At 32.5% G+C, this 26,415-nt stretch overlaps 1 protein-coding gene across 1 annotated transcript in view; it reads right to left on the bottom strand.

The window, feature by feature from the left end:
- Nucleotides 1-4,399: 4,399 nt before the first annotated feature.
- LOC126965869 (uncharacterized) overlaps nucleotides 4,400-26,415 on the bottom strand; it is a 37,651-nt gene continuing 15,635 nt past the window's right edge. The window contains exons 2-5 of the mRNA XM_050809639.1: nucleotides 13,481-13,721; nucleotides 9,032-9,165; nucleotides 7,450-7,599; nucleotides 4,400-5,824 (exon numbers count right to left, since the gene is read on the bottom strand). Of these exons, the coding sequence (XP_050665596.1) occupies nucleotides 5,673-5,824; nucleotides 7,450-7,599; nucleotides 9,032-9,165; nucleotides 13,481-13,721 (677 nt within the window). The 3' untranslated portion in view covers nucleotides 4,400-5,672. The remainder of the gene's footprint in view (nucleotides 5,825-7,449; nucleotides 7,600-9,031; nucleotides 9,166-13,480; nucleotides 13,722-26,415) is intronic.

The raw sequence follows: 26,415 nt of genomic DNA, 5'->3' as shown, positions 1-26,415 counted from the left end.
CGTTTGCACGTAAATATTTACGAGGACATTGGACCTACGCCCAATGGCAACATGTATTATTCTCTGACGAAGCCAAGGTTAATTTGATTTCTTCAAATGGAAGGAAATACGTACGGCGGGCTGTAAAAGCGGAAATGAATCCAAGATTCACAAAAAATCAGGTGAAACATGGCGGTGGAAACATTAAAATGTGGGGTTCATTTTCTGGACGGAGAGTGGGACCTGTGAGGAAAGTTCAGGGTAATTTAGACCAATATCAATACAAGGCATGTTATTTATGCATCCCAGTGATATCAAATGAATGAGTCTTCTGAGAAGAATGCTAGAAAGGTTTCAACAACAAAAGACCAAACAAATCTTTTGAGATATGTCTTAAATGCACTACGTTTGAAATTTTCGCAAAAATCATAAGACTCTTAACCTTTTCTTTGTCATATATAGGTCAATTTGTTTAACATTAAGGGCTACTAGAAACTCAAGTGCTGTTATTTGACATTTATTTTTGACACACTTCCTTGTAATATTAGTTTTTATTTTATATAAGCATATTAAGTATTGCAAATAAGTTTTGTTTTGATAATATTCCTTTATACAAGTGCTGACCAGGTAAACATTGTTTTGCCACATAAATTAAATACAATGCGCCCGCTCATTGTATCAATTATAATATGTAATGTAATGTTATTTATTGAATTATTTGTATTGCTAATATATAATATGTATTTTTTGCGAATTTAAGGTACTAAAAAAATAGGTTCTGGGTAAGTTATATAGGTACTAAAACCTTCTCCAAAACATGCTACATCTTTATTATTTATTTATTTATTTATTAGGATTTCCAACAACAAGTACACTAATACAACAAAAAAAAACAATACAATTAAATTAATGCTAAGTGTCTTATCACTTACAGGAAATCACAGCATGCACAAAATTTTACTTAATTAAGATAACAACACACTTATTTTTTTATTACATACATAAAATAGTAGAAAAATTAGTAAGCATAGATTTAAGATCCTGTTTGGGTAATATTATTAAAGATATCTCTTTGAAGAATAATTTTCTTAAAGTTTGAGGAAGCGAAAATATCTAAGGAATCCTTCTTATACTGATCATACAGGGTATACATTTGTGACAATGGGCAGAATTTTCTTAGATTAGTGTGACAATTTGGTAATGAAAATAAGATTTGTCGCTGACATGATCTTGGAATTCTATTTGGTATTTGAAATCTAACATTGCTGAGCAAGTCGGGATAATTAATTAGGCCAGTGCATATTTTTTTTAGAAATACTATGTCCAAATAATTTCTTCGTTCTTCTATGGAGTTCATGTGGAAATATGATAGTCGTTCTTCATATGTTTTAATCTTTTTAAGAACTCCATGACCAAACGCAAGATGCCGTACCATCTTTTTTTGGATACGCTCAAGTCTAGCAACATTTGTTTTAAATTTAGAATAACTTTACTTCGCGTTTATTAATAACATAGATGGTGTATTACTTACTCCAATCAGTTCAGTAATCGCAATATAACCGAAATAATAAAACGGCGCTTCTTTTATTAGTCAAAGTCAAATAAACTTTATTCAATTAGGCTTAAACTTAGCGTTTTTGAATCGTCACTACAAATATTTCTTTTAAATTAATGAATTTACCATATTTCCTTACATATTTGAGCTCGTGAAAAGAACATAATATAAGAAACTCAACGGCCACTCTTTTCAATCAAATAGAGTATTTTACAATGGCTGTAATATACATAACAAATTAGTTTGTAAGGTACTATATCCAATACATGAGTCGTGATTAAATAATATAATATAATATAAAATATATTTCATAAAATGTAATAAAAAATTAACTATATAAATATAAATTATCGTATATTGGATGCATCAACCTTTAGAACTTGAATTCATTGTCTGTGTAAGGATGCTTCGTGAACATGAAGGTCGTGATTACTGTCACAACCTGTCAGACCCGGCACCACAAGCAGCACCCGTTCACGAGTTGATGCATGGACCAGCCGTCGTTCCCGTATCGTATAGTTCTTTTATTGATTTGTAATGTATGATATTTACTTGAAAGGTAAAACTACGCAATCTCGGCACACTCACAGACTTGTTCATAATAAACACTTACTTAATTTAGCACGTGCAATCTTAATTACACAACTTGGCTATAATATTACTGTCACGTATACAAGTATAGGTAGCACACTGAATTAGTTGTTGCGAGATTTATGATGAAAGGGATCTTGTGCAAGATGAGATGCACTAACCATGCCATATTATTTAAGGCGAAGAGTAAGCAGAAAACACGCATTCAAGGTGTTTTTAAACAAGTGTTTTGGTGAAAATATAGCATTTCGAGTTATGAACACTACTTAATCCTTTTACACATATCCTTAAGTCTTATTTGTAGGTTTCTTATGCTTGCTGTTGGTTATAGTTAACACTCCAGAGCCTTTTTGAACTACCACTTTTCCTTGCAGTTAAATAAGTTTTTTTGCATGGCATGACGCATTTTTTTAGTACAACTTTCAGAAAAGTTATTCTTATAGCTTGTACTTGTAATAACGAGGATTGTAATCATATAAACTATTTTCCACCCAAGAATTTTTAAAATATTGGCTTTGTTACATAGATGGCGGCCGGAAACCGTGAACTGAAATCGCTCAAGGTCGCTGGCATTTAGTGTCGCCTTAATGGAATAACGAATAACGAATGGATATCGGAGTGCGATACATATACAGCGGTACATCCCGCCCGTGCCAGTAAATTCTTTTTGGTATAATTTAAATTGAATTGTATGATAATTGAATGTTAAATAATTTAAGGCTAATCGCAGCTTCCACTTCAAAATATAAGTAACTTCCTTTTAATATACTTAAAAATATAATATGTATTGTGTAGTATTGTTTGAACCACAAACACCACTAATATAATAATTCATATGTAATATATAAAATGAATTAATGGGATAAACTGGCATTAACGATTTATGACGAATAATTTAGCGTTATCGCTATATAGGCGACATATAGGGTATTGAGTTTTTTACGACCTTATTAAGATTGTAAACAGAAAAATGAATACATTCTTTTGCTAAAAATATCTATAAAACAATTATTACTACTGTATTTTACCTATTAAACCTCTAAAACCAAATAGTTTCACCTTATTGATGTATCTTAAATATATAATAATATAATATAATATTGACACACTTTTTACACAAATTATCTTGCCCCAAATTAAGCATAATATATAACCTGGGTTATGAGTTACAAGACAATGATATATTTAATACAATATACTTACTTAAACATACATAAATTCATATAAACATACATAAATACATTTAAACATCCATGACTCGGAAACAAACTTTCATATTCATCATATAAATGCATGTTAAATTATTTAGGGGTTTTATTTTTGTTGTCCTTAGTATTCGATTTATATGGATTACCACGACACACCTAAACGGCTTCAATATACTTGGAACAATGCTCTTAATTTTTTTTTATGGAATAGGAGGACAAACGAGCGTACGGGTCACCTGTTGTTAAGTGATCACCGCCGCCCACAATCTCCTGCAACACCAGAGGAATCACAGGAGCGTTGCCGGCCTTTAAAGAAGGTGTACGCGCTTTTTTTGAAGGTACCCATGTCGTATCGTCCCGGAAAGTACGTGGAAGAAAGCTCCTTGAAAACCGCACTGTGGAAGACCGCCACACATCCAGATGGTGGGGATGATATCCTAACTTGTGGCGTGTCGTGCGAAGGTGGAAATCGGTGGCAGGAACCAGGTTAAACAGCTCTTCGGAACACTCCCCGTGATAAATGCGGTAGAAGACACACAATGAAGCGACATTTCTACGCAACGCCAAGTGATCCAGCCGTTCACAGAGCACTGGGTCCCCGACAATTCGAGCTGCTCTACGTTGCACGCGGTAAAATGGATCGAGCTGATACTGGGGTGCGTCAGACCAGAGATGGCAGCAATACTCCATGTGTGGCCGGACCTGCGCTTTGTAGAGCGCTAGAATGTGGGCTAATAAATAATAAAACTAGATCTTATATAACTTTCGATCGTTTTAAGCCATTAGAAACATGGTATAAATCCTAACTCACACAATCTTAACTCTATATAAGTCGATAGCCACATCCAGTCCTTCTTATTCCGTATAAATATAAAATATATTGATGTTTTTTTGTTGAGCAATTTTTATCTACCTTAATTTTTTTGTAATTGTTCACTTTGTTTGTTTTGTCATAGAAACCTAAAGTATTATATTTAGTAGTATATTTACTTGTTAGTAGATTTTATGTTAAATCTCATGACAATAAATGCCTTTTAACCGAACTCAAAGTAAAACCACACAATAATAATAGTATAACTTTAATTCTCATTACATCGTATATACATTAACTTACTCGATTTATTAATGGTATTTGTACATCACTAAAACTAAATATAGCTTAAACTAAATAAATAATTATTAGATTTAGTAAGTCCGGTTTGATATCTCAATATTTCTATCACTAGGAAATTTTTAATCGGCACTTTTGAATCTATTTAATAATTACAGTCTTAAACTTGTTTTAGTAATAACTATATTATGATATCCGTAGTTACATTACTTTGATTTGAAATTGTACTTTATTATTTGTTCGTTGTTCATACCATAGACATACAATATACCAGCAAATAGACAGACTAAGCATGCGAGATAGAAGAACATGCCTATCGGAGATACAACAAGATAGAAAAGTAAAATTTATAAACGATGCGGGACTTAAACCCGCGAGCACTCTCCACTGAGCCAACCGTTCGAGTGACGTATCGTTGAAAAATATGTCTCGATCAACTATCAGGTTGTGGCTTTTAATTAATCCCAGAAGTGAGGGTTATCACTTTTAAAAAACAACAAATTGTTAAGATATAAAAGGTAAGCAAAATCAATGTTACTGTAACCGAATTTGATTGACAGGTCGTAAACAGTCAGCCACACTTGGCATGAGTCCTTAAAATTAAAATTTTAGAACACTATCTAACTTACTGTTTGACAAATTAAAATAGGTCTCGTATTATCGGCCTGTCAGGAAGTCTATACGCTAATATATCCTAAGTCTATGGTTCCATACATAAAAGACTTAATTATACGAAGAAATCAAATATGTGTAGCAGACTTCGGAAAGCTTATTATGTCAATTGTATTGTTTACATTTAAATAGATTTGAATGATTTGAATTAGGTAGCCAAATGTGCCTTATTTTATTTCAAATTTCATGGTATTGGTCATGATCGTTGAAGTATCTTCCATTCGCTTTTAGATACAAGAAACATATATACAAGATACAAGTTAATTATTTACGCTCTAAATCCATAAACTCAATCAGTATTATTAATAAACGTGAAGTAAAGTTATTCCAAAAAAAAATTGTCTTTATCTTAACTTTGTTACTACAGAATTACTTGACATGGAGAAGTAATTTTAAACTTGAAGTAACTTGACATTGCGTTTATTAATAAGTTTGTTGTTCACTGCCTCATAATGTTTGTTGAAATATTTTGAGTTGAGATCTCAATCTGCTTTAGAAATATACTTAGATACAAGATAATACCGCTTTGAATGCGTTAGCCCTGTGCAACATCAGCTCAGGGTATCAGCCAGAGATCCACTGGTATTCTCTCGAAGGCTGCGTTGAGGAACGTCTTGAAGTGCTTCGCGATCGCGGCTGATGCTGCAGGTCTCATCTCATCTATGATCTCTGCTGCATTATTGTTCAAAAACTGGTTCATTGCTTCTCCTGCAAACATATCGCGTATATTTATTTATATATAAGAAAAGAGCAGACTTCAAATTCAAATAAACTTTATTCAATTAGGCTTAAACTAAGCGCTTTTGAATTCTCACTATAAATATTTCGTTTAAAGGGATGAATCTACGATATGTTTGAAAAATGTAGAGCTCGTGAGAAGAACATACAAGAATCTCAACGGTCACTCTATTTAATTAATAATAATTAATAGAGTACATTGGCTGTAATATATATATAACATATGAAACTTGTTCCAACTTTAAAGCGTTTTTAATATCAAATTTGTAACTTTTTAAATTTGAGGTAACAAACATAAAAAAAAATACCGACGAATTGAGAACCTCCTCCTTTTTTGAAGTCGGTTAAAAAAATGAAAAACTTTTCTCTTTTTCTGTAAATATATTACACATCCGTCGTTTTATATCATTGTTATACTAGGCTAGCTTAACCCCTAAATAATTGCGAGGGTAAGACGTAGCTTGTCCCGCACACTAAAGTAGAAAACCTGGCCTGTTTTCATCGGTTGTCTAACAGCAAGAGGCTCTATCTAGACATACTATAGTGTAGATAGACTATACACTATATAAGGTGTAACCATATTTATACTGCCACATGCATATACACAAAACATCCATATTTATCACTCATGATTAAGGCAGCGATCAAATCAAATAAAATCAAAAATATTTTATTTCGTAGGTAAATTGCACTACAATTGTAATATGTCTTTTTTTCATAGAGCTCGTTCGGATGGAATATTTCCTTAGAGAAGAACGAGCAAGATATTCTTAGGTTGCTTTTCAAAACAGAATGGTATTACAATTTCTTATTTTCAATTAAATTTAATAATCAGTTCAATTACAATATATGCAAAGTGATGCAGCAAAAATACTCAAACGTCAATTACTAAATGCCTTACATCAGTAAGTCAAATAAAATGTAAATTAATAAGTATTAACTTTGTTACAGTTATTGAGTACATACATATGTTACAATACAGAAGATGTATCAATCTACACATACCGTAAATAAAAAAAGGCATTATCCAAGCATATAAGCTATTATATATAAAAGATATATAATAACTTTAGTTTAAAAATTGAAGAAAATAAAAAAAACATGAAGCAAACTTCCCGTATAGAGGATCCAACAGATATTATTGAAAAATTATCGTTTAAAAACATTTTTTTGTTAAAATTGATTCCTCTAGAATTCTTTTTGAAGTCAGTTCAGACACGCCACAAGTTAGGATAGCATCCCCACCATCTGGATGTGTGGCGGTCCACCGTGCGATTTTCAAGGAGCTTTCTTCCACATACTACAAAGCTGTGGAATGAGCTTCCTTGTGCGGTGTTTCTGGGACGATAAAACAAGGGTACCTTCAAAAAAGTGCCTACACCTTCCTTAACGCTTCTGTGATTCCTTTAGTGTTGCAAAAGAATGTGGGCGGCGGTGATCACTTAACACCAGATGACCCGTACGCTCGTGTCCTCCTTTTCCATAAAAAGAAATGGCGCTCAGAGAGACACAAATTGGCGCAAAAACTCTTCCCGCATTCTTTTTTTGCGCTCTTTTTATCTAATTTTCAATACAGATCAAACTCATTAACGTACCAATAACACTTCCGTGGTTGACAGTATCTCTGACTTTGAACCGGGAGCCCCTCAGCTTGAAGTCGACCACCATCCGGTCGGCCGTCATAAACTTGGTATTCTTCTTAGTGAACTCTTTGCCAAAGATCTTCACAATAGCCGCAACGTCACCTGAAACGTACGATGCGAGTGGAATTTTGAAATAATTCGAGGAGCTTCGTGAACTGTCAACGAAAGTTCCGAACGGGAGTGGATTACGTGTTTCTTTAACGGAATATCGTAGGAATGCCAGTAATACATAAAAACTAAACAAATGTATAGTATGTAATAGATCCGAACTGTAAAGAAATAAAATAGAACAATTATAAGATGGATGAAGTGGGCAAATGAGACTTGACAACTTGTGTCTCAAGGTGACGAGCGCAGTTGTAGTGCCGCTCAGAATCTTTGGGTTTTTCAATAATCTCGAGCAGCGCTGCAGTGCAGTCCTGCTCGTCTCGTCCCTTATTTTATAAAAACAAATGAGCATCGATGAGTTAACAAAACCTTGCACAACTCGTAAAACTGCCCTTCGAACTCCAAAACCTTATATAACTCAACACATGAGCAGAGAATTATATTATATGGACGGAATTGAAAATCTAAACCAATCTCAAATTCACTGGAACACACAAATAAAACATCAAAATCGGTGCAGCCGTTTAAGAGGTAGTTCAATTGTGAATCTAAACCATTCTCGAATCCACCTGAAGACACACAGAAAGTTTCATTAAAATCGGTCCAGCCGCTTAGGAGGAGTTCAGTTACAACCGACGCACAAAAGAACTATATATATATATTAAGATACATAATTCGAAATAATCAATTATAATTTTCACACTACAGTACGAAATTAAAAATTATTGTTTTTTATTTATGACCTAGAAAATTCCTTAATTCTATCTAATTTCAATATATCAAGTATTATTCAAATTCAAATAGTTTATTTCTCAAAATAGGATAACCGCATCACTTTTTGAAGTCAAGAAAATATTAATATATAATATTAATATTAATATTAAAGGTCAATGACCGCTCCTTGTTCTTCAATATTCTTGCTATTCAGGATTCACTGATGGATGACATAAAATCTTAATTATAAAATAATCTTTTGTCATTTAAAGCGTCGACAACTCGGAAATCAAAATCTCTTGCGTCTCTCTTAGAGTTAATATAACAGTAAGGAATGCGACGAGCACGACGTCCAGCTGATAGTAATTGATACGCCTTGGCCATAACAATGCGGTGCTGCTTAGCGGCATGCAGTACAATTGCGCTCGCCACCTTGATACATAAGATCTCATGAGAGAGACGTAAGGTCTCATTTGCCCAATAATTTCACTAGCTACGGCGCCCCTCAGACCGAAACACAGTAATGCTTACATATTACTGCTTCGCGGCAGAAAAGCCGTCGCCTTTGTGGTATCCACAGGTGATAGTTACCCAAAATGTAGCCGGCATCCTGTGCAAGGGAGCCTACCACTTGTGTTGCTTATATGATATCCTAAACATAAATCCAAAATTCAAACAGGCTTAAATATTTTGTTCGTTTATTTTCACTTACTGAAAGATGCCCAGAAATCTCCCTGAGAGCGAACTGGGAACAACAGGACCTGTCCGCTAACTTCGTATTTGCCGGTTGCTTCAATACGAGGCAGCACTAGACCCATGTCGATTCGTAGTTTCTTCAAATCAGATCTGTAACACACCAGAACCATAATTAATAATTTTTTTTCATAGGAAATTTCCAAAAATGTTTTCACACAGTTTATTAAATTAAAATAGAAATAGTTAGATATCATCACATATAATATCTTGGGTTAATAATAGATGATATATTTAAATGTAGTAATCACGTGGACTATGTATGCAACAATCTTAGACAATTCCTTGCAAGTATCTCAATTCTTAAAAATCGCATAGCCCATACAGTCAAAATAATTCTCTATAACGCGTTAGCCGAATCATACGTTCAGTATGGACTGAGCAGTTACGGTCGTACTTACAATTCGTACCTTGACATAATTAATAAAATTCAAATTCTTAATAAAATAGTATGAAATCAAATTTAACGTAAGTTTCAGGGTAACGAAAGCGGGCTTTTTAAGCATTGTCAAGTGTTGTCAATATTTAAGCAAATTGAATATTCAATACTAAAAGAAAATTATTTTAATAATAAATTAAAAACAGCCATAGATCACCCCGTGTGTATGCGCGCTGTTAGTCTAAACCGGCTGCACATGCCTCGGGCATCCAATGCGTTCGGTGAAAGAACAACAGCTTACATATATGTAGTACCTAGACTGATTAATAAACTGCCTTATAAAGTGACTTGACCGACTCGTTGACTGAGACTAATTTAAAACAGAACTTAAAAAAATACTTTTTAAGACTTGACTGACCACCGATCAACTTATCGTGCTTAACTATTATTTGTATCAAGTACTTTTACTTTTATTTGTAAAATTATAAGTATAATCTGTATAACTAAGTTACTAACGATTGTGAATTATTTTTTCTTTTGTTAATTTAACTCTATTGGGGTAGACTAAATTTAGCAATTGTACAAACCTCAGTGGTTTTTATTGCTTAGAAACCTGCTGTAAAATTTGTTTTTTATTAATAAATAAAAAAAAATGGCGACCCATTAACATACAAGCACAATCTTTATCTTAATATATATAAATTACGTGACACGTTGTTTGACCGCAATGGACTCCTAAACTAATGATCGGATTTTAATGGGGATTACTTCATGGAGTGCAGTTAGGTCCAACTTGAGAGATAGGATACTTTTTATTTCGATTTGGGACCCATAATTATTTTAATTTCCAATATTTGTTTTGTATGGACATATTTTCTATGAGAGAATTTATTGACGCCCGGTTTGACAGTTCTGCTGTGAAAAATTTCATTTTAACAACAGGGAGCATATTTTACGAAATAATTCTTGATGTTATGTAATATTATTGCAAAATTCATGTAAAAACAGTATTTTATTTACTATGTACAGAACAACGTCTGTTAGGTCAGCTAGTTGTATATAAAAATTTCGTGTTACGTTGTTTGTCCGCAATGAACTCCCTAAACTATTGAACCGATTTTAATCAAATTTTGTACATTGTGTACAGTTTAATCCAACTTGAGAGATCGGATAGTTTTTATTTCGATTCGTAACCCTTAATATTTTAAAGTGAAACTTTTATTACATCGTCTCAAACTTTTTCGTCTGTGTGTTGCATGTCTCGTGACGGTCGGGCGGCGCCTATAGTTCGCAGCAGCTGACCGTGTAGTGTATAGACTGTTACTCATTTGTGCCAGTGCTCCACGCTATTTTGTTTGTTTTTAATATGTATTTATAATCTAAATAATTATTAAGTATCATGTATGTCGTACTCTCCCTGATTAAAAATATTGATTGAAAAGTATTGGGAATCAGTCACCTCATGTAAACTATATATCTATATATACATGAAATGGAATTGAAAGTATTAAAATTTCATCCTTAATCCTTTCAAATAAATATTTTTAACCAGGGCTAAGACACAGAGTTCAATAAACAAATTGTTGGATACTTATTCTACTTTTATTATTTCCCATTATCATTCCAATTTTCCAAGTATAAAATTAAGATTGATAAAGCGATTTTTATACCCTTAATGGTCTATAAAATGCGTTCAAGGGATTCATTGAGAGAAAAGTTTGGTGAAATAAATATTATGACAGTACACTGCCAGTACATATACGAGAACCTCCTATACGCTCATAAAAATATTAGCCAATTTAAAAAGAATAGTGATATACACAGTGTCAATACTCGAAATAAACATAAAGTCGCAATTCCATCTACTAGGCTCCGTAAAATTGCTAAATCTTTTAAAGTGGATTGTGTTATATTTTATAATAAACTCCCAAATGAAATTAAAATATTACCTATTAAAAAATTTAAATGTGTCATAAAAAATAAATTAACATCTAAGGCCTATTGTGGCCTTATAATGTGAAAGATTATTTGAATGATAAAGATAGTTGGAATTAATGTTCTAAATTTTGTTAATGAATATTGTTATACTCATTTGAATACTATTGTAACTTTTGTACTTCATCCTGACTTGCACTAAATAACTTATAAAGTTTTACAGTGAATAAATATTACTCCAAAAATTTTTAGTTAAACGTCTATAATGTGAATAAAAAGTTTCACTTTAATTGTGGTTTCATAAAACCACACAATCCTTTTTTTTTATTTCAAATTTTCATGAATAATTCCATGACATCAATTATTGGCGCACAGTTTGACAGTTCTGCTGTGACATTATTTCATTAGTTCATTACAAGAAAAGAGAAAAACTAAATAAAATGTAATGATTGAAATTCTACAAATTTCGTAATAAATAAAAAGATTTTTGATTTATATTGGTATGAAATTTTGTATATATACTAGCTGACCCAGCAAACGTTGTAATGCCTTATAAGGTAATAAAAAAATTCAATAATTAAAATTTTTAGGGTATAAAAAAGAGATGACGACCGACTCTCAGACCTACCAAATATATCGTACTACAATAATCATTATATTTGATTGCCATCTTGCTACTCTATTGCGTATCTGAGGAGGGAATAGAATAATATAAAAAGCAAGAATTTATGTTAATCGTAGATAGGTGAAAATTTGAATCGTATTAAAAAAGAAAACCTTTATTATTTAGGGTTATGAAAAATAGATGTTGGCCGATTCTCAGACCTACCCAATATACAAACAAAGGCAAGAGGTTTCTTTCGCATGCGCGCTTGGTGATAAGTATATATTATCACATCATAAAAACAATTTCACGAAAATGCTTCTGCAATATTTTTTCAGATCAGTGCAGATAGGCCTAAAATTAGGTCCATTACTATTCAGTAACTTAGCTTCAGCGAAATCGTTAATATGTTAAATTATTCAAGTGGAGTGAACTTTAGAACACTTTCGAGTGATATTCGAAAAAACGAACAGTGAAGACATTTTTTCAAATCTCTTTAAATCTGTAATAGTAATCGCTAATTCTAACACGCTATTAGAAAATGATGGCAAATGGAAATACTATCATTGGAGTTTTCAAAATTTACTGTTAGATTACAATAAATTAAATTAAATTACAATAAATTTTAAGCGCGATAAATTAATAAAGTTACATGTTCGAAAACAGAAGATTTACCCGCCTTTGATGTCGTTTCATAATTTCAAAAAATGTTAAGTTTCGCTCACAAATATATTCATTTCAAACAAAAGCTGTAAATTAAAATTACCAAAACTTTAACATCTAATAACACAATTTATGATTACAACTATGTTTTAAGATGTCAATTTGACGGACAGAATGTAATATTTTTAGTTCTTGACATACATTTGGTAATTGAGGATGGATTATTATAATATGCAGTTTGAAATTGTTTGATGATTGTCTTTACACCTTGGTAGTGTTGCAACATATGTCATTGCTTATTATTATTATTGCGAAATGTGAGTTGTAACTGTTAGAAGACCTTCTAATAACTATCTTTACAATTTGATTCACATATTGTAGAAAATACGTTAGTTTCTATGGCTATGATTATGATATGATACTATTTTTATCTAAAAATAGAATTATTAGTTGACGTATTGAAAGTACAGGTACAATCTATACCACCCTTTTGAACGGCGAGAGATATTCAACTGTCTTCTGATTGTTATAATCAAAATAAATTAATTCGAATATCCAGGGGGCGATTGCTCCATAACTAAGGTGTGGTGCTATTTACAGAGTTTTTAATGCTTTATAGTAACTACCTCCATACTTTTTTTAAATATTTTTTCTTAAATTTGAACAATTTATACAGAGTCGAATAAAATATTTTCTTACAATACTTATGCATAATAAGTTTATATATTTTGTCCAAGATTCTTACATTAAAATTTGTTGAGCGTTGACCGCACAAATTTTAAGTCGTATCGACCTGAAATGTTTGAGCATTAATACTTAGCAATTACCTGATTTTAGTTACAGTATAGTTGCTGGGTCCAACCACTGTGATATTGCTAAAAGCCGCGGTCACTCGGACCGGACCAGCAGAATTTTCCATCACCAGCTTGTCTATAAATAGAGGCTCCACCGGAGGAACGTCCAGATCAGTTAGGCCCTTTGCTAGATACGGCCGCAGGTGATTGAAGGATCCTTTGATGCATATATCCAATTCGGGGTCCTTTTGGTTGCATGGTAGAAGGTATTCCGCTGAAACGATAAGATTTTATTATTAAAAAATGTGCAGTTTGGGGCAAATTCACTCATGTAATAATTATCGTCATGACTTATGTATAAGAAATAGGCATATAATATTCTGAACTTATGTTTAGGTCCATAATATTTATATCTTTGTAGAACATTGTATTAACGCACCACTAACTGATATACCAGCACGCAGATATAGCAGTCCTAAAGCTATGTTTCGTCCGAAGCACTTTACAAATATTTAGGGCTACAGCTTAATGCTATCTAAGTTTTTACTTATCCTGATGGATCTGGCTTATATATACAAGATGATTATATTTCGGACCAGTAGATTCATATTTAACTGCATTCAAATAAATATATCACCGTAAATAAAATTTGAAAAACAAAATTTTATGAACGGGATGCGGGACTCGAACCCACAACCTCTGGCGTTCCGTGCCAGTGCTCTAACCAACTGAGCCAACCTGAGAGTTGAACAAAGCAATAAGCATACAAGATTTTATGATGTTACGTCATTCGAACGGTTAGCTCAGTAGGTTAGAGCACTGGCACGGAACGCCAGAGGTCGAGGGTTCGAGTCCCGCATCGTTCATAAAATTTTGTTTTTGAAATTTTATTTGTGTGTCAATCCTAGAAGTGAGGGTTATCACTTTAAAAACATAACAAATTGTTTAATATCACCGTACAAAAATCAGCCTTATAATTATTCGTATGGAATATATATTGTGTAGTATAGTGAATAGACGACATTACATGTTATTTTTATGCCTGAGTAGTCATAATGTATCTGCAATATAATAATGCAACTTAACATACATTCTGCAAGTTTCTTGATATTTTGTTCCCACAAAAATTATAAACTTCTAGAAGTTTACATAAACATCATCAGCGCTGATATAATTAAAGAATGAGAAGAAAGACAGAACCCAAATATCTATAATTCCCCTGAAGAATATCTTCTTCTTCTTCGCGTGCCTCTCCGACTAGCGAAGGTTGGCGGCCAGCTTCGTAGTTCCAATTGTTTGTCCTTCGCGAGGCGAAATAGTTCTGCCGCACTCGCGATGCCAGTCCACTCTCGGATGTTGCGCAGCCAAGACTTTTTTCGGCGACCTACGCCTCTTCTTCCGGCAACTTTTACCATCAAGATGAGTTGTAGGAGTTTGTACCTCTCGTGCCTAAGCACGTGCCCCAAATATGCGACTTTCCTCATCTTGATAGTTTGCCTGAGTTCGCGTTTTTGATTGACGCGGCTCAGAACTTCCACATTTGTGACCTTGTGGGTCCAATTTATGGCCAACATACGTCTATATGCCCACATTTAAAAAGCTTCTATACGTTTTCTGAGGTCTTCTTTTATAGTCCACGCCTCACATCCGTATAGAAGTATGGGCCAGATGTAACAGTGCAGTAAACGAGTGCGCAAGGAAATCTTAAGATCACGGTTGCACAGTACTTTTTTCATTTTACTAAAGGTGCTTCGAGCCACTTCAATTCTGGTCTTAATTTCTTGGTCGCTATTCCAGTTGGCATTTAACCACGTACCTAGATATTTGTATTTGCGCACTCTTTCTAGTTTTTGGCCTGCTACTGTAATGTCAAAGTCATCAATTTCTTTCTTCGATATGACCATGAGTTTCGTCTTTGAGGTGTTCATCCTAAGACCAGCTCTTTCGCTGCACTCATTTACTCGAGTGACAAGTTTCTGAAGATCATTAGCAGATGATGCTATGAGGACTGTATCATCAGCATATCTAATATTATTTATGTTCTGGCCATTTATTTTGACTCCACAATAGAAGTCCTCGACTGCTTCTGCTATTATGGTTTCCGAGTACAAATTAAATAGCGTAGGTGATAAAATACAGCCCTGTCTGACACCCCTTTTAATATCAACTTCTGCGGTCTCATCATTATCAACCCGAACAGTAGCTCGTTGATTCTAGTAAGAAGAATATAAATACCCCAAAATAAGCCCGTCACATCAAATCAAATCTAAATCACTTTTTACACCTATGTCATGGAAATGACACAAAAGTCAAGCAAGTCAAACCCGTTGCAACTCTTTTAAATTAACATAAGCAGCTTCTTCGTTCTAAAATTATTTTAATTTCAAAAACAATAAAATATTCAAACGTCTTACACGAATAAGTCAAAAAATAAAGTAAATAATAGTTAAAAAAATCTAAAAAGCACGCTTTATATAAAATTCAACTAAAAAATAGAAAATAAATTTAAATTGAAAAAAAGCGTGGGGTGTAGAAGAATTATTATTTTAATAATATCTTTAAAAGCACCCCACGCTTTTTTATAATAAAATATATTTTTTTACACTATTTTCAATTTAAATTTATTTTTTAGTTGAATTTTATATAAAGCGTGCTTTTTAGTCTTTTTTAACTATTATTTATTTTTCATCATAACATATAGGTGAAGCTAATATAAAGCGTATAAAAACACAAGAGTGATTGAGTACAATAGATGTATCAATCTACACAGACGGTAAATAAAGAAATGTATTATGCGAGGGTTTTATTAGAGATAATAAAAATATATATTAAATAACATTTATTTTAACAACATGAAGCAGAATTGCCGATAACAGGATCATCCAGCCGCCACAAGTAGCATCCGTTAACGAGCATAACCCATGGTCCATCAACGATCATAATTTAGGGAAAGGTTCGCTCAAATGAATTAGTGCAGAGGAAATTTTACCGACAAAAATTAAATGGCAAGTTTGCGAAGTTACCACTGAATATATTAAGAAATATGTCTGCGATGTTATGTAATTGTCACCTGATGCAAGCGGTCAGTAAGGCAAGGTGATCCGGTGTACGATGACCCACGCCATGTGGAATGTTGACATGGATCATAGCAGCCATTTTACTTTACATAAAACTTTATTTTAAGACGTTTGATTTCTTTTCGTTATCGCCGTTTCTCTTTGATCTTCATCATTGTTTACTATCTTATTGATCTCATGATTATTGTTAAAGAAAATGAATTTGCATAATTTTTTGTCTCGCAATAATAAAGACACAATTTCAACTAATCCCAAGACTACAACAAATTTTATTGACACTAAAGAATCAAAGAACGTATAGAACAATGAAAATGAATTTATAACTAGGATCCTAATTGATCATTAATTATAATTATTAATATCATAGACTTTATTTATGCTTTTAAATTTTTTATTATTGTCTATTAGAGTAAGCAGTTTTTAAGTATCAACTGTTTTCGATTGTTAATTTTTTATTGAGATCATACGAGCTTCGAATTTTACCTAATTGAATCGAACCTTGTCGACTTTCGGCTTTTGCCTTTTTTGAAGATTTCCAGTGAAAATGAGAGGATAATTCAGAGGAGATAATAATAGTAGAGGGGATAGTAGCAGTTTGAAAATTGACTTCAGATCAGTTTATACATATGTTAAAAAAATCTGGATTTTTTTCTTTAAGATCCTTTTTGATTATCAGTTTCTTATTATTATATTTATATTTTTTGGTCTCCACTAAAACTACTTGTAAGCAATTTCTTATTTCTGGTGTTGTATATTCTATAGCAGAATCTCGAATTTTTTCTTGCTGAAAATTTCCTTTTGCAAAAATCTGTAACCCCTTACCACCAATATACCCATGAGAAAGACCATGGAAGTGGACCCATGAGAATCAATCAGTGAAACAAGTAGTACTTCTACACCATTCAAAATAGGCAGAGGAAACCCTCAGTCACAATGTCTACTACCACTGTCTGTGTGTTTACAACTATATTTGTAAATCTTTCAGTGCACAAAACTGGCATGATTAAGGACTCCATCCTGAAGACAGAATTCTCTCACACCTCAGGTCTGAAGATCATACTTTTGTTTTCAGAGAATCCAAGAGAAATGCAGTTTTAAAATAGTCATTGATTTTGAGAACCATTGTAATGAGAATTTGAAAACTTTAATATTATGTTCCATACCAAAAAAAATATTTAAAAAACTAAGCGGATATAATATTATCGTACTTGATTAAGCCCCATTGTGAGTACCACTGCAAATAAAAGAAATGTTTTCATCAGTTAAGAAACTTTTTACGAGAACTATTTTACTTTTATAAAATTTGTGTCATACAATAAAATAATAATAAATAATTACTTTGAGTTTTCAAATTATTCAAATAACTACGATATACCATAATTATTAAAGAAGTGCTGCTTTAAGATGCCAAAAGCACCAAACGACGAGCACAAAATGCTGCTTTATTGATTTGTAATCTAGTTAAACCTCTTATGTTCTCAACTATATTATAAAAAGAATATTACAATATGGTTTTTTTAATGTAATTCACAAAGTGCTTATAAAAGGGTGGCTTACCCTATTTACTCAATTTCATATTATTGTATATTTATATTGTAATATAAATATACGTTATATGTAAATAGGGTATTTGTAGACACTCAATGATTCTGATGCTGATAAATATTAGATAATATCATTTAACTTCCACGGGATGACGAAAGAATGAAGAATTAAAAAATTATAAAGGACATCAGACCATCTGAAGACTCTGATCAAACTACTTCAGTCCTAGACCTTCACTTTATCGATATTTTCATGTCTGAGTGCTTGTTAAATATTACGTTGTTAGCCTTAAGATTGGCCATACTATTTAAGTACTCATAAAATAAAGTAACAGGTATTTAAAATATGTACTGACTTGTTTACCATGAATTAAGCTGGTAATATAAACTAAAGGTAGTTTAAAGGCACTTTTCATTAGTGTTGGATGGGTATTTGCTTTTCACACATGACAGTCATCTATACTCTTATATAAAATAAAAAAAACTATTTTCCTGAATGCTTATGATATTTTATTAAAAAAAAAGCAATTGTGTGGTTTTATGAAACCACTACGCTCGTGAGATTTTTTTTTTCAGAAAATAACATTAATATCAGCATAGAAACAAAAAACAAATTAATATAATATACTTTATATATTCATAACTCCACGGCCTATTGTAATGCGATGGAACTGCGAAAATAATGTCAGGTGATGTAATAAAAGTTTCATTTTACAAAGCCCTGTTATTTTTCGAATTAGTGTTTGTCTGTGTAGGGAAATTAAAATATGTTTTAGTTAAATTTCGTGAACAGGGTAAACTACCCATTTAAATTGTATGACCGACCACGATACTCCAGACATATCAAATGGAATTGGATTGAAAAAGGCGTTACTTTGCGGAAATCCATAATTATACAAATGATTTAAGCTTTATTTAGTGTTAATTCCGCCAATATTCTTCCGAGACAGTCTCGTGCCAGATTTTGGCGAGACAACACGTCCTGAGGATGCCTCGTGTAGAGGCGAAACACGTGTCGAATTGTTTTAAAAACAAATATTGGCGGAGTTAACACTAAATAAAGCTTAAATCATTTGTATATCAATTGGATTAAGACTATTACTTTTCAGCTGTGTAATTAATATAATGTCACAGTGCAATGCAATGGAGAGAAAAGATCAATAATACCTCTTGGAGTGAAAGTATTGAAAGATTTTTTATGTCTTTGTATCTATGTTCCAACTCATCTCCTAAATGGCAACACTGTTTTACTGATAGATTGCCCATGAATATAGGGAGTAACTTAAACTGATTTATTTGTTAATGACTTAATAATTTGTTGTTCACCAATAAGAAACTAAATATCTTTTTCGCATGGCATTACCTACAATAAGGGTAGGTATGTCGTAATTTTTCTAAATTCGACAGAACTAAAAAATATTATAGAGTTACTTAAAAATTTAAGTTACCTTGTTTTAAAATAAATATCTATTTTCGAAGTCAAGTTTGCTTAGACCTAAAAATCTTTAACATTATGTAATATTGTCTACCACTTAAAACAAATGTCAAAAAAAAAACAAAAAAAAAATCGTTGTTAATTATACAGGGTGTACAACAACTACATCCTTAAAGAGGGGGGTTGCAATAAGACCGTGATTCTGAATATATTGGCACTGAAATTTCCAAAAAAAATCATCTGATGCAGATTATTTTTATTATTTACAATAAAAATGCAATGCAGTCCATTTAGAATCAAAGCTATCTAATTATCTCTATTAATAGTCCCTACATTTATAAAAAAAAACAAAACAAAAACCAGTAATGTATTTCGCCGCAACAGCTGACAGCATTAGAAACATTGTACAAGACGTGACATTGACCCTTATTACGTAGGTAATGTACATTGCATTACAATGCTGGCTAAAATTGTTTACAATAAACATTGTTTTTCTGCAACTACAGAACTTTCTTGCTAAAATGCCAATAGCTTTGTACAACAAAGCTATTGGTACTTAAAGGCACGCAAAGTTACACTGGAAAAGTCACAAATATGTCGGTCTCAGTGAGTTTTACATCTTTTTGACGTTTGGTGTTAAGACGCTTGGCCCGTGGGGCCCAGAGGCGCGGAGAATGTACAGTCTTATCGACGCACCTCAATAAGGCTACTGGAAGCCCAAAACTGGCAGCTATTTCGGTCAACGGATCAGCCTAGCTATCGAACGCGGTAAAATACTGCCAGTATTCTTCCCCGTAAGGATAGTTTTTAGTTCTAGTATTATTATTAAGTCTTTTAATAATAATATAATAATGATAACATGTGACATTTCACACATATTGTCTAGCCAGATACCTCGCGCTCAATACTTAGGATCCCTAGCCACTTGGCTATTTGAGTTATCTAAATTGTAATTAAAGTTATATTTATTATTTTCTTATTAGCATCGCCAATACAATAAAAACTTGCTATATATATTTTATTAAATATTATTCTAAATAAGTCTAAAACTGAGTGCTATTGCACTTACTGGCAATGACCAAATGCAAATATTACATACTACCTACACATAAATTTTAAATTGTAATTGCGTAACACAAGAACTGACACTAAGATAATATACAATATAATTAGTTTCTATAATGTAAAGTGAAAATTAATTTAAAAAATATGAACAAAACTTGTTTTACTAACAGCAGAACTAAAATTTTTGTAATTTTTGTTGAACAGCAAATTATATTCTTCACTAACAACATAAATTTATCATTAAAAATGTCTATACTTCGATCAACTTTCGGAAGTACGAAGTGACCTAAGTTAAACTTTGCAATATTAGTTAAAAATGTATCGTGTCTGCTGAAACTATATATTCTTACATTACCGGGCACATATATATTCGAAATATGTAAGTTTGTAAGAAAACACCCAAATCTATACTTACACATAAATCATAGACGTGCCCCGGCACAACACGCTTCGCTATAAAAATAATCCTATGCACACTAACTCTAAATTAACATTAGACAGTTCCAATCCCTACCCAGTGTCAGTTAAAATTTATAATAAGTTACCAGAACACTTAAAAGCCGAAACCAATATTAAAAAATTCATAAGCTCTTTCAAAAAGTTACTTTTGGAAAAATCTTACTATTCTATTAATGAATACCTAGAGGAAAAATATATTTGAATGTCTGCCCCTCTGTCGTTCAGTGCTATGCCTTATTACGAGGTGCATGTGATAATTATTTAGTACTACAATTTTATTTAGTAACTAAGTCGCATGTAACGCAATTTAATTAAATAAAAAACAAATGATTCTCGGGAGTCTCACGGGAGCGGATACATTAATTAACGAGAGAATCGGGGCAGTTAATATTATATAAAAAGAGACAATCCAATATATTCCTCCTATCAGACAGTGTATGCTTCTTAAAATATTTTATAACTTTTCGAAGGCAATTTGCGAATAATTAAATAATAAATAATTCTATTAAGAGTACGTTTATTGTTATGTTGTGAATAAATACCATTGGGAGGCTCCTTTGCACAGGATGCCGGCTATATTATGCCACAGCAGCGCCTATTTCTGCCGTGAAGCAGTAATGTGTAAAATTTACTGTGTTTCAGTGTGAAGGGCGCCGTAGCTAGTGAAATTTCTGGGCAATTGTAGTGCCGCTCTGAATTTTGGGATTTTCAAGAATCCTGAGTGGCACTGCACTGTAATGGGCAAGGCGTGTCAGTAACCGTCAACTGAACGTCCTGCTCGTCTCGTCCCTTATTTTCATATAAAAAATATTAATTAATTGCAACGCTGGTATAATAATAATGATAATGATGAAGTTTTATTTGATTCCATGCAAAAATAACAATTGTTTAATTTTACTCCAGGTTACTAACTCTATCTCTGTTTTTATATGGATCCCTTTTGGGTAAAAGCCTCCTCCATAGAACTCCATTTAGTTTTGGTTTTTGCAGTCTCTATCCAACTTTGCCCCGCCACCGCCACTATTTCATCTGTCCACCTACCACAAGGCCAACGTTGGTATAGTTTGGTAAAAACCGCTTAACTCTCAAAATACTTACTGAATTACAAATCATGTGAACTTGAACAGCGCCGCACTCGAATCTTGCACAAGGTCACGTTTGTTCAACACTTGTATCTTATGTAAGCACTAAGCTGCAACCCATAAACCTACTTTCCGCCGAGCGTGAATAAATTTGTATTCGACGATACGTGCTATGACATTACGACTGTTTGATATAAAATTTAAGTGCATGTATCAATGTAACTGTTAATTAGGTTCTTTAGGCTTTATCTAAGATTAAGGATTGGTCTCCGCTGCGCTCCAACGAGATACCGCACTACTTAAGAACAACAGCTTTCTTATTACGGCAACTATTAGATGGCGTGGCATTTTGACACTCAATGGCATGTTTAAAATTTTCTAACTTATATACGCATTTCAATGAATGTAAAAGAATCACATTCATTGAAATTAATATAAAAAATATTTTAACAAAAATACAACCGACTTCAAAAACACTATTCCAAAACAATAGATATAATATACACTAAAGAGTATAAAATAATTGCGTATTTTTATATAATCTACTTAATTAATCTAATTCTAGTTACGATTATTGTTATTTTTGGAATCGGTGTCCTTCCGCCGCGACCCGCTCTCGCCCCTCGCCTCCTCACGACTCAAGCACATCTCACCTATAACTACATATTTAAAGCTGAGGCGGTCTGGATGACTCCGACTCCAAAAATTACAATAATCGCAACTAGAATTAGATTAATTAATTAAATTGTATAAAAATACGCAATTATTTTAATACTTTTTATTGCATATTATATCTATTGTTTTGGAATAGTGTTTTTGATGTCGGTTGTTTTTTTGTTAAAATATTTTTTATTTTTTAATTTTTAGTGAATTTGAAGTACACTAACTAACAATTTATCTAAATATGTGTAGATTGATAGTTGACTAAGAATTGAAGAGATCCGTTACTTTGTCATAGATTCCGTAATCAGAACCAAACCAAACTCTCACCAAAATATCTTTGAAGTATATCCTTTCCAACAAAAAAATAAAATCATCGAAATCGGTTGGCGCGATATTGATATAGATTTGCTATACGTATGTATAGCAAATTTAAGACTTACGGTTTTCTCATGGATGCCAATGTCAGATCTGGACCAAATTACAATGGGACCACACGGGAAACACCAGCTCTCAAATATAAAAAGAATTATCAAAATCGGTTCACCCAGTCGAACGTTTTGAGGTAACAAACATAAAAAAACGACGAATTGAGAACCTCCTCCTTTTTTGAAGTCGGTTAAAAATACAAAATACTAACTGATTATATTATGTGATCCCAGTGTCTTTCTTATTTCTGGTACTATTATTATTACAAAGTTTTACTACGCAACCCGGCAGATTAGTTTCAATTATTAGCAAAGTTAAACAGAACATGTTGCACGTCAACGTCACACATTGTTCACGACTGGCTCGAGTACGCCCACTTGGTCGTTGTATAAGTTGCCGCACTTTGCGACTACGCCTGCGGTATCTAGTTGGAGTGCAGCGGAGGCCAATCCATACTATAAGTCTAGGGTATATTCAAAAAACACAAAGAGCTACTGCCAAGCGTCGCGGGCTGATAACGACTTGTCAAAAAATAGATTCTTTTCCTCTGCTATCTTGCTGTATCTCCGTAATAGTATAAACGCATGGTCAGTTCTTAGCCGGCTAAAGCTATTGTTGATGTTAAATAGCTAAATAGCGAACCATCAAAAGTATCACATAAATATTCGATATCGGCTTGATATTTGATTTTTGAACTTTTTAAAGTATGTACACGAAGGAATACCATGGTGCATCACATCCGCAGCCTATGTTAAGGTCAGCGTTACAGGCAGGATGATCCTGTTACCAGATACTCTGCTTCATGTTCTTAAAATTAAAGTTATTCTAATATTTTATAATCGTGAATAAAATGCTCGCAAAATACCTTTATTTATTTACGGTGTGTGTAGATTGATGTATCTTCCTAAATAACTCTTGTATTAACATTACATTTATTCTTTCACTTCACTTTTTTGACTTACTCGTCTAAGGCATTGACTATTTGACATTTGAATGTTTTTGTTGCATCACTTTAAAGTAATTGAAATGATTTGTACAAAGATGAAGCTGTAAATGTTTATTTATAAGAGTGGCAATGAGTTTGTGGCCACATCTCATTAAAACTCAACCTTTTCCGAAGTGGTGATAAATGTAAAATAAAAGAAAACTTTTGACATTCATAAGTGACCTACATGAATAAAGTGATTTAGATTTGATTTGATTTGAAATAAAACTTTGCACACATGAAGGGCGACATTACCACTCCTACAAACATTAGGTTAGTGCCGGATAGGTGTCGTTGGTAGCAGTTATTTTTATATTTTGAACCATAGATCGAATTGATATGAAATTTTGTTTATATACAGCAGTTAAACACATTGGTAGATTTTTAGGTGAAGCTAAGCGCTCCGGGCATCAGCTAGTTATGTATTTAAATATGTCAATGCTGAATATATTTTCTCTTTTTAGTAATCGGTCGTAAGAAAGCCTTGCATAAGCTCGCTCTGGTCAGGGTCAAGGTACTTAAATATTACAACGTCTGGGTATCACAAATTTACAATAAAGACGATTAATTATCATACGAATGCCAGAAGTAATCACCTTATTATATTTACACTATATTAGAGGTTACGTTTACATATAATTGCGTTTATATATTGTAAAACCTTCATAACTTTTCGAATCTATTATAGTTTGGTTAATGCTTTTAATAATTTGCGATTAATCATTTAAATTTAGAATTACTGTAGTATGTTAAATTTTTATCACAAGAATATTTAATCCGGAAGGCGCGAAAATGAGGAAACAATAGTCGTATAAGAATGACAGGTTCCAAATTCAAACGTTATGATATTTTTTCTGACTAAAGAGACCTACACCCGGTTTCGGAATTGACAAAAGTAGCAGAAACTATTTAGAGGTTTTGCGTTTCACAAATATGAATTCGCCATTCTTTTACTTATGTCTGCTAGCAAATTTTGAACTTAAGTACACTATTTACTAGTAAAAAAAACTCGATTTGTAAAAAGGTAAGTATTTTGTCGATGACTTTAGTGCTTGAAGTTCGTGAATTAAGTAATAGAAACAAAGTGTCAGCTGTCAATGTTTGCCATTACCTAATCCAAGATGGTGCCAACATAACGTCGAGGTTAACAAAAATTTCAAATTAAGTATATAATCTTTAGGTTTATGTATGATTAAAAAAAGGCATAAAAGGCATTTATTTTCTTAAAATTGATTCCTTTAGAATTCTTTTTGATGTCATTTCTAATATACTAGATACAACTACCGCTTCGGGAACAAATGGCGCTCTGAGAGAGAAGTTTTTGGACACCAAATTAAATTTGAAAATGTGCAGCAGTTGCACTGTATCACCAACAAGATCAAAAACTGTAATTGACGCCGTATTCGAAGAATATATTGAGCATATAAACCAACGTATTTATTTCATACTTTAGTTACCATATGCCTCTTGTATCATTTATCGAAAATGTATGCTCTGAGTCTGTAGTGTAGTCTATGTAATATATATGAATAAAATGTTAAATAATTATTCACGAATCTTGATACAAAAAATTTTGAAGGTATCACTTCTACCATGTATGAATTGCACTTATGTTTTTTTTATTTTAACTACTGATGTATTAATACTTTTCTGCAAATTTTTCGAATACAGGCTTGAAATGCTATTTTAACTACTCTAATAAAAATAAATCTCATAAAATGAGGAAGTCTAGGGGTCTTTAATACATAGAAACATGTTCCTGGAATTATTCGGAGCATACGTAAATAATATTCAATAAAACTGTAGTGTCTTCTTCATTGTTTCGTGTTATTTGTATTTCTAATACGCACTTCGTATTACTCATAAGTTTATTCTGCAAACTGATCGCCTCATAGACTACAGCTCCGCATATAAATAGGACAGAAATTATTGAACTATTTCCGTAAACAACTTTGTATTAGGTACTAATATTTATTAGTAAAGCAATATTACTATATTCGTTTTATCGTACTGTAATTTGTAAAAATCGTTTTGAGAGTGAGATTTTGTTGGGTAAATAAGCCAATTTCAACTAAAAATAACGGTCAAATCCGAGACGGAATTGGACATTAAGGGTTCTCTACCATCATGCAAAATAAGTTTTAAACCTCATTTTCAAAACCTCAATATTCTATAATTCCCGTGCTTATATATAGTAGAAATATTGAAGTTTGTTACAAATTATCCAAATTT

Source organism: Leptidea sinapis, chromosome 9 (genome assembly GCF_905404315.1).
Source record: "Leptidea sinapis chromosome 9, ilLepSina1.1, whole genome shotgun sequence".
In the NCBI taxonomy this organism is placed as follows: domain Eukaryota; kingdom Metazoa; phylum Arthropoda; class Insecta; order Lepidoptera; family Pieridae; genus Leptidea; species Leptidea sinapis.
Note: the sequence above shows the minus strand (reverse complement) of the source record. Positions and strands in the feature narration are given on the sequence as shown.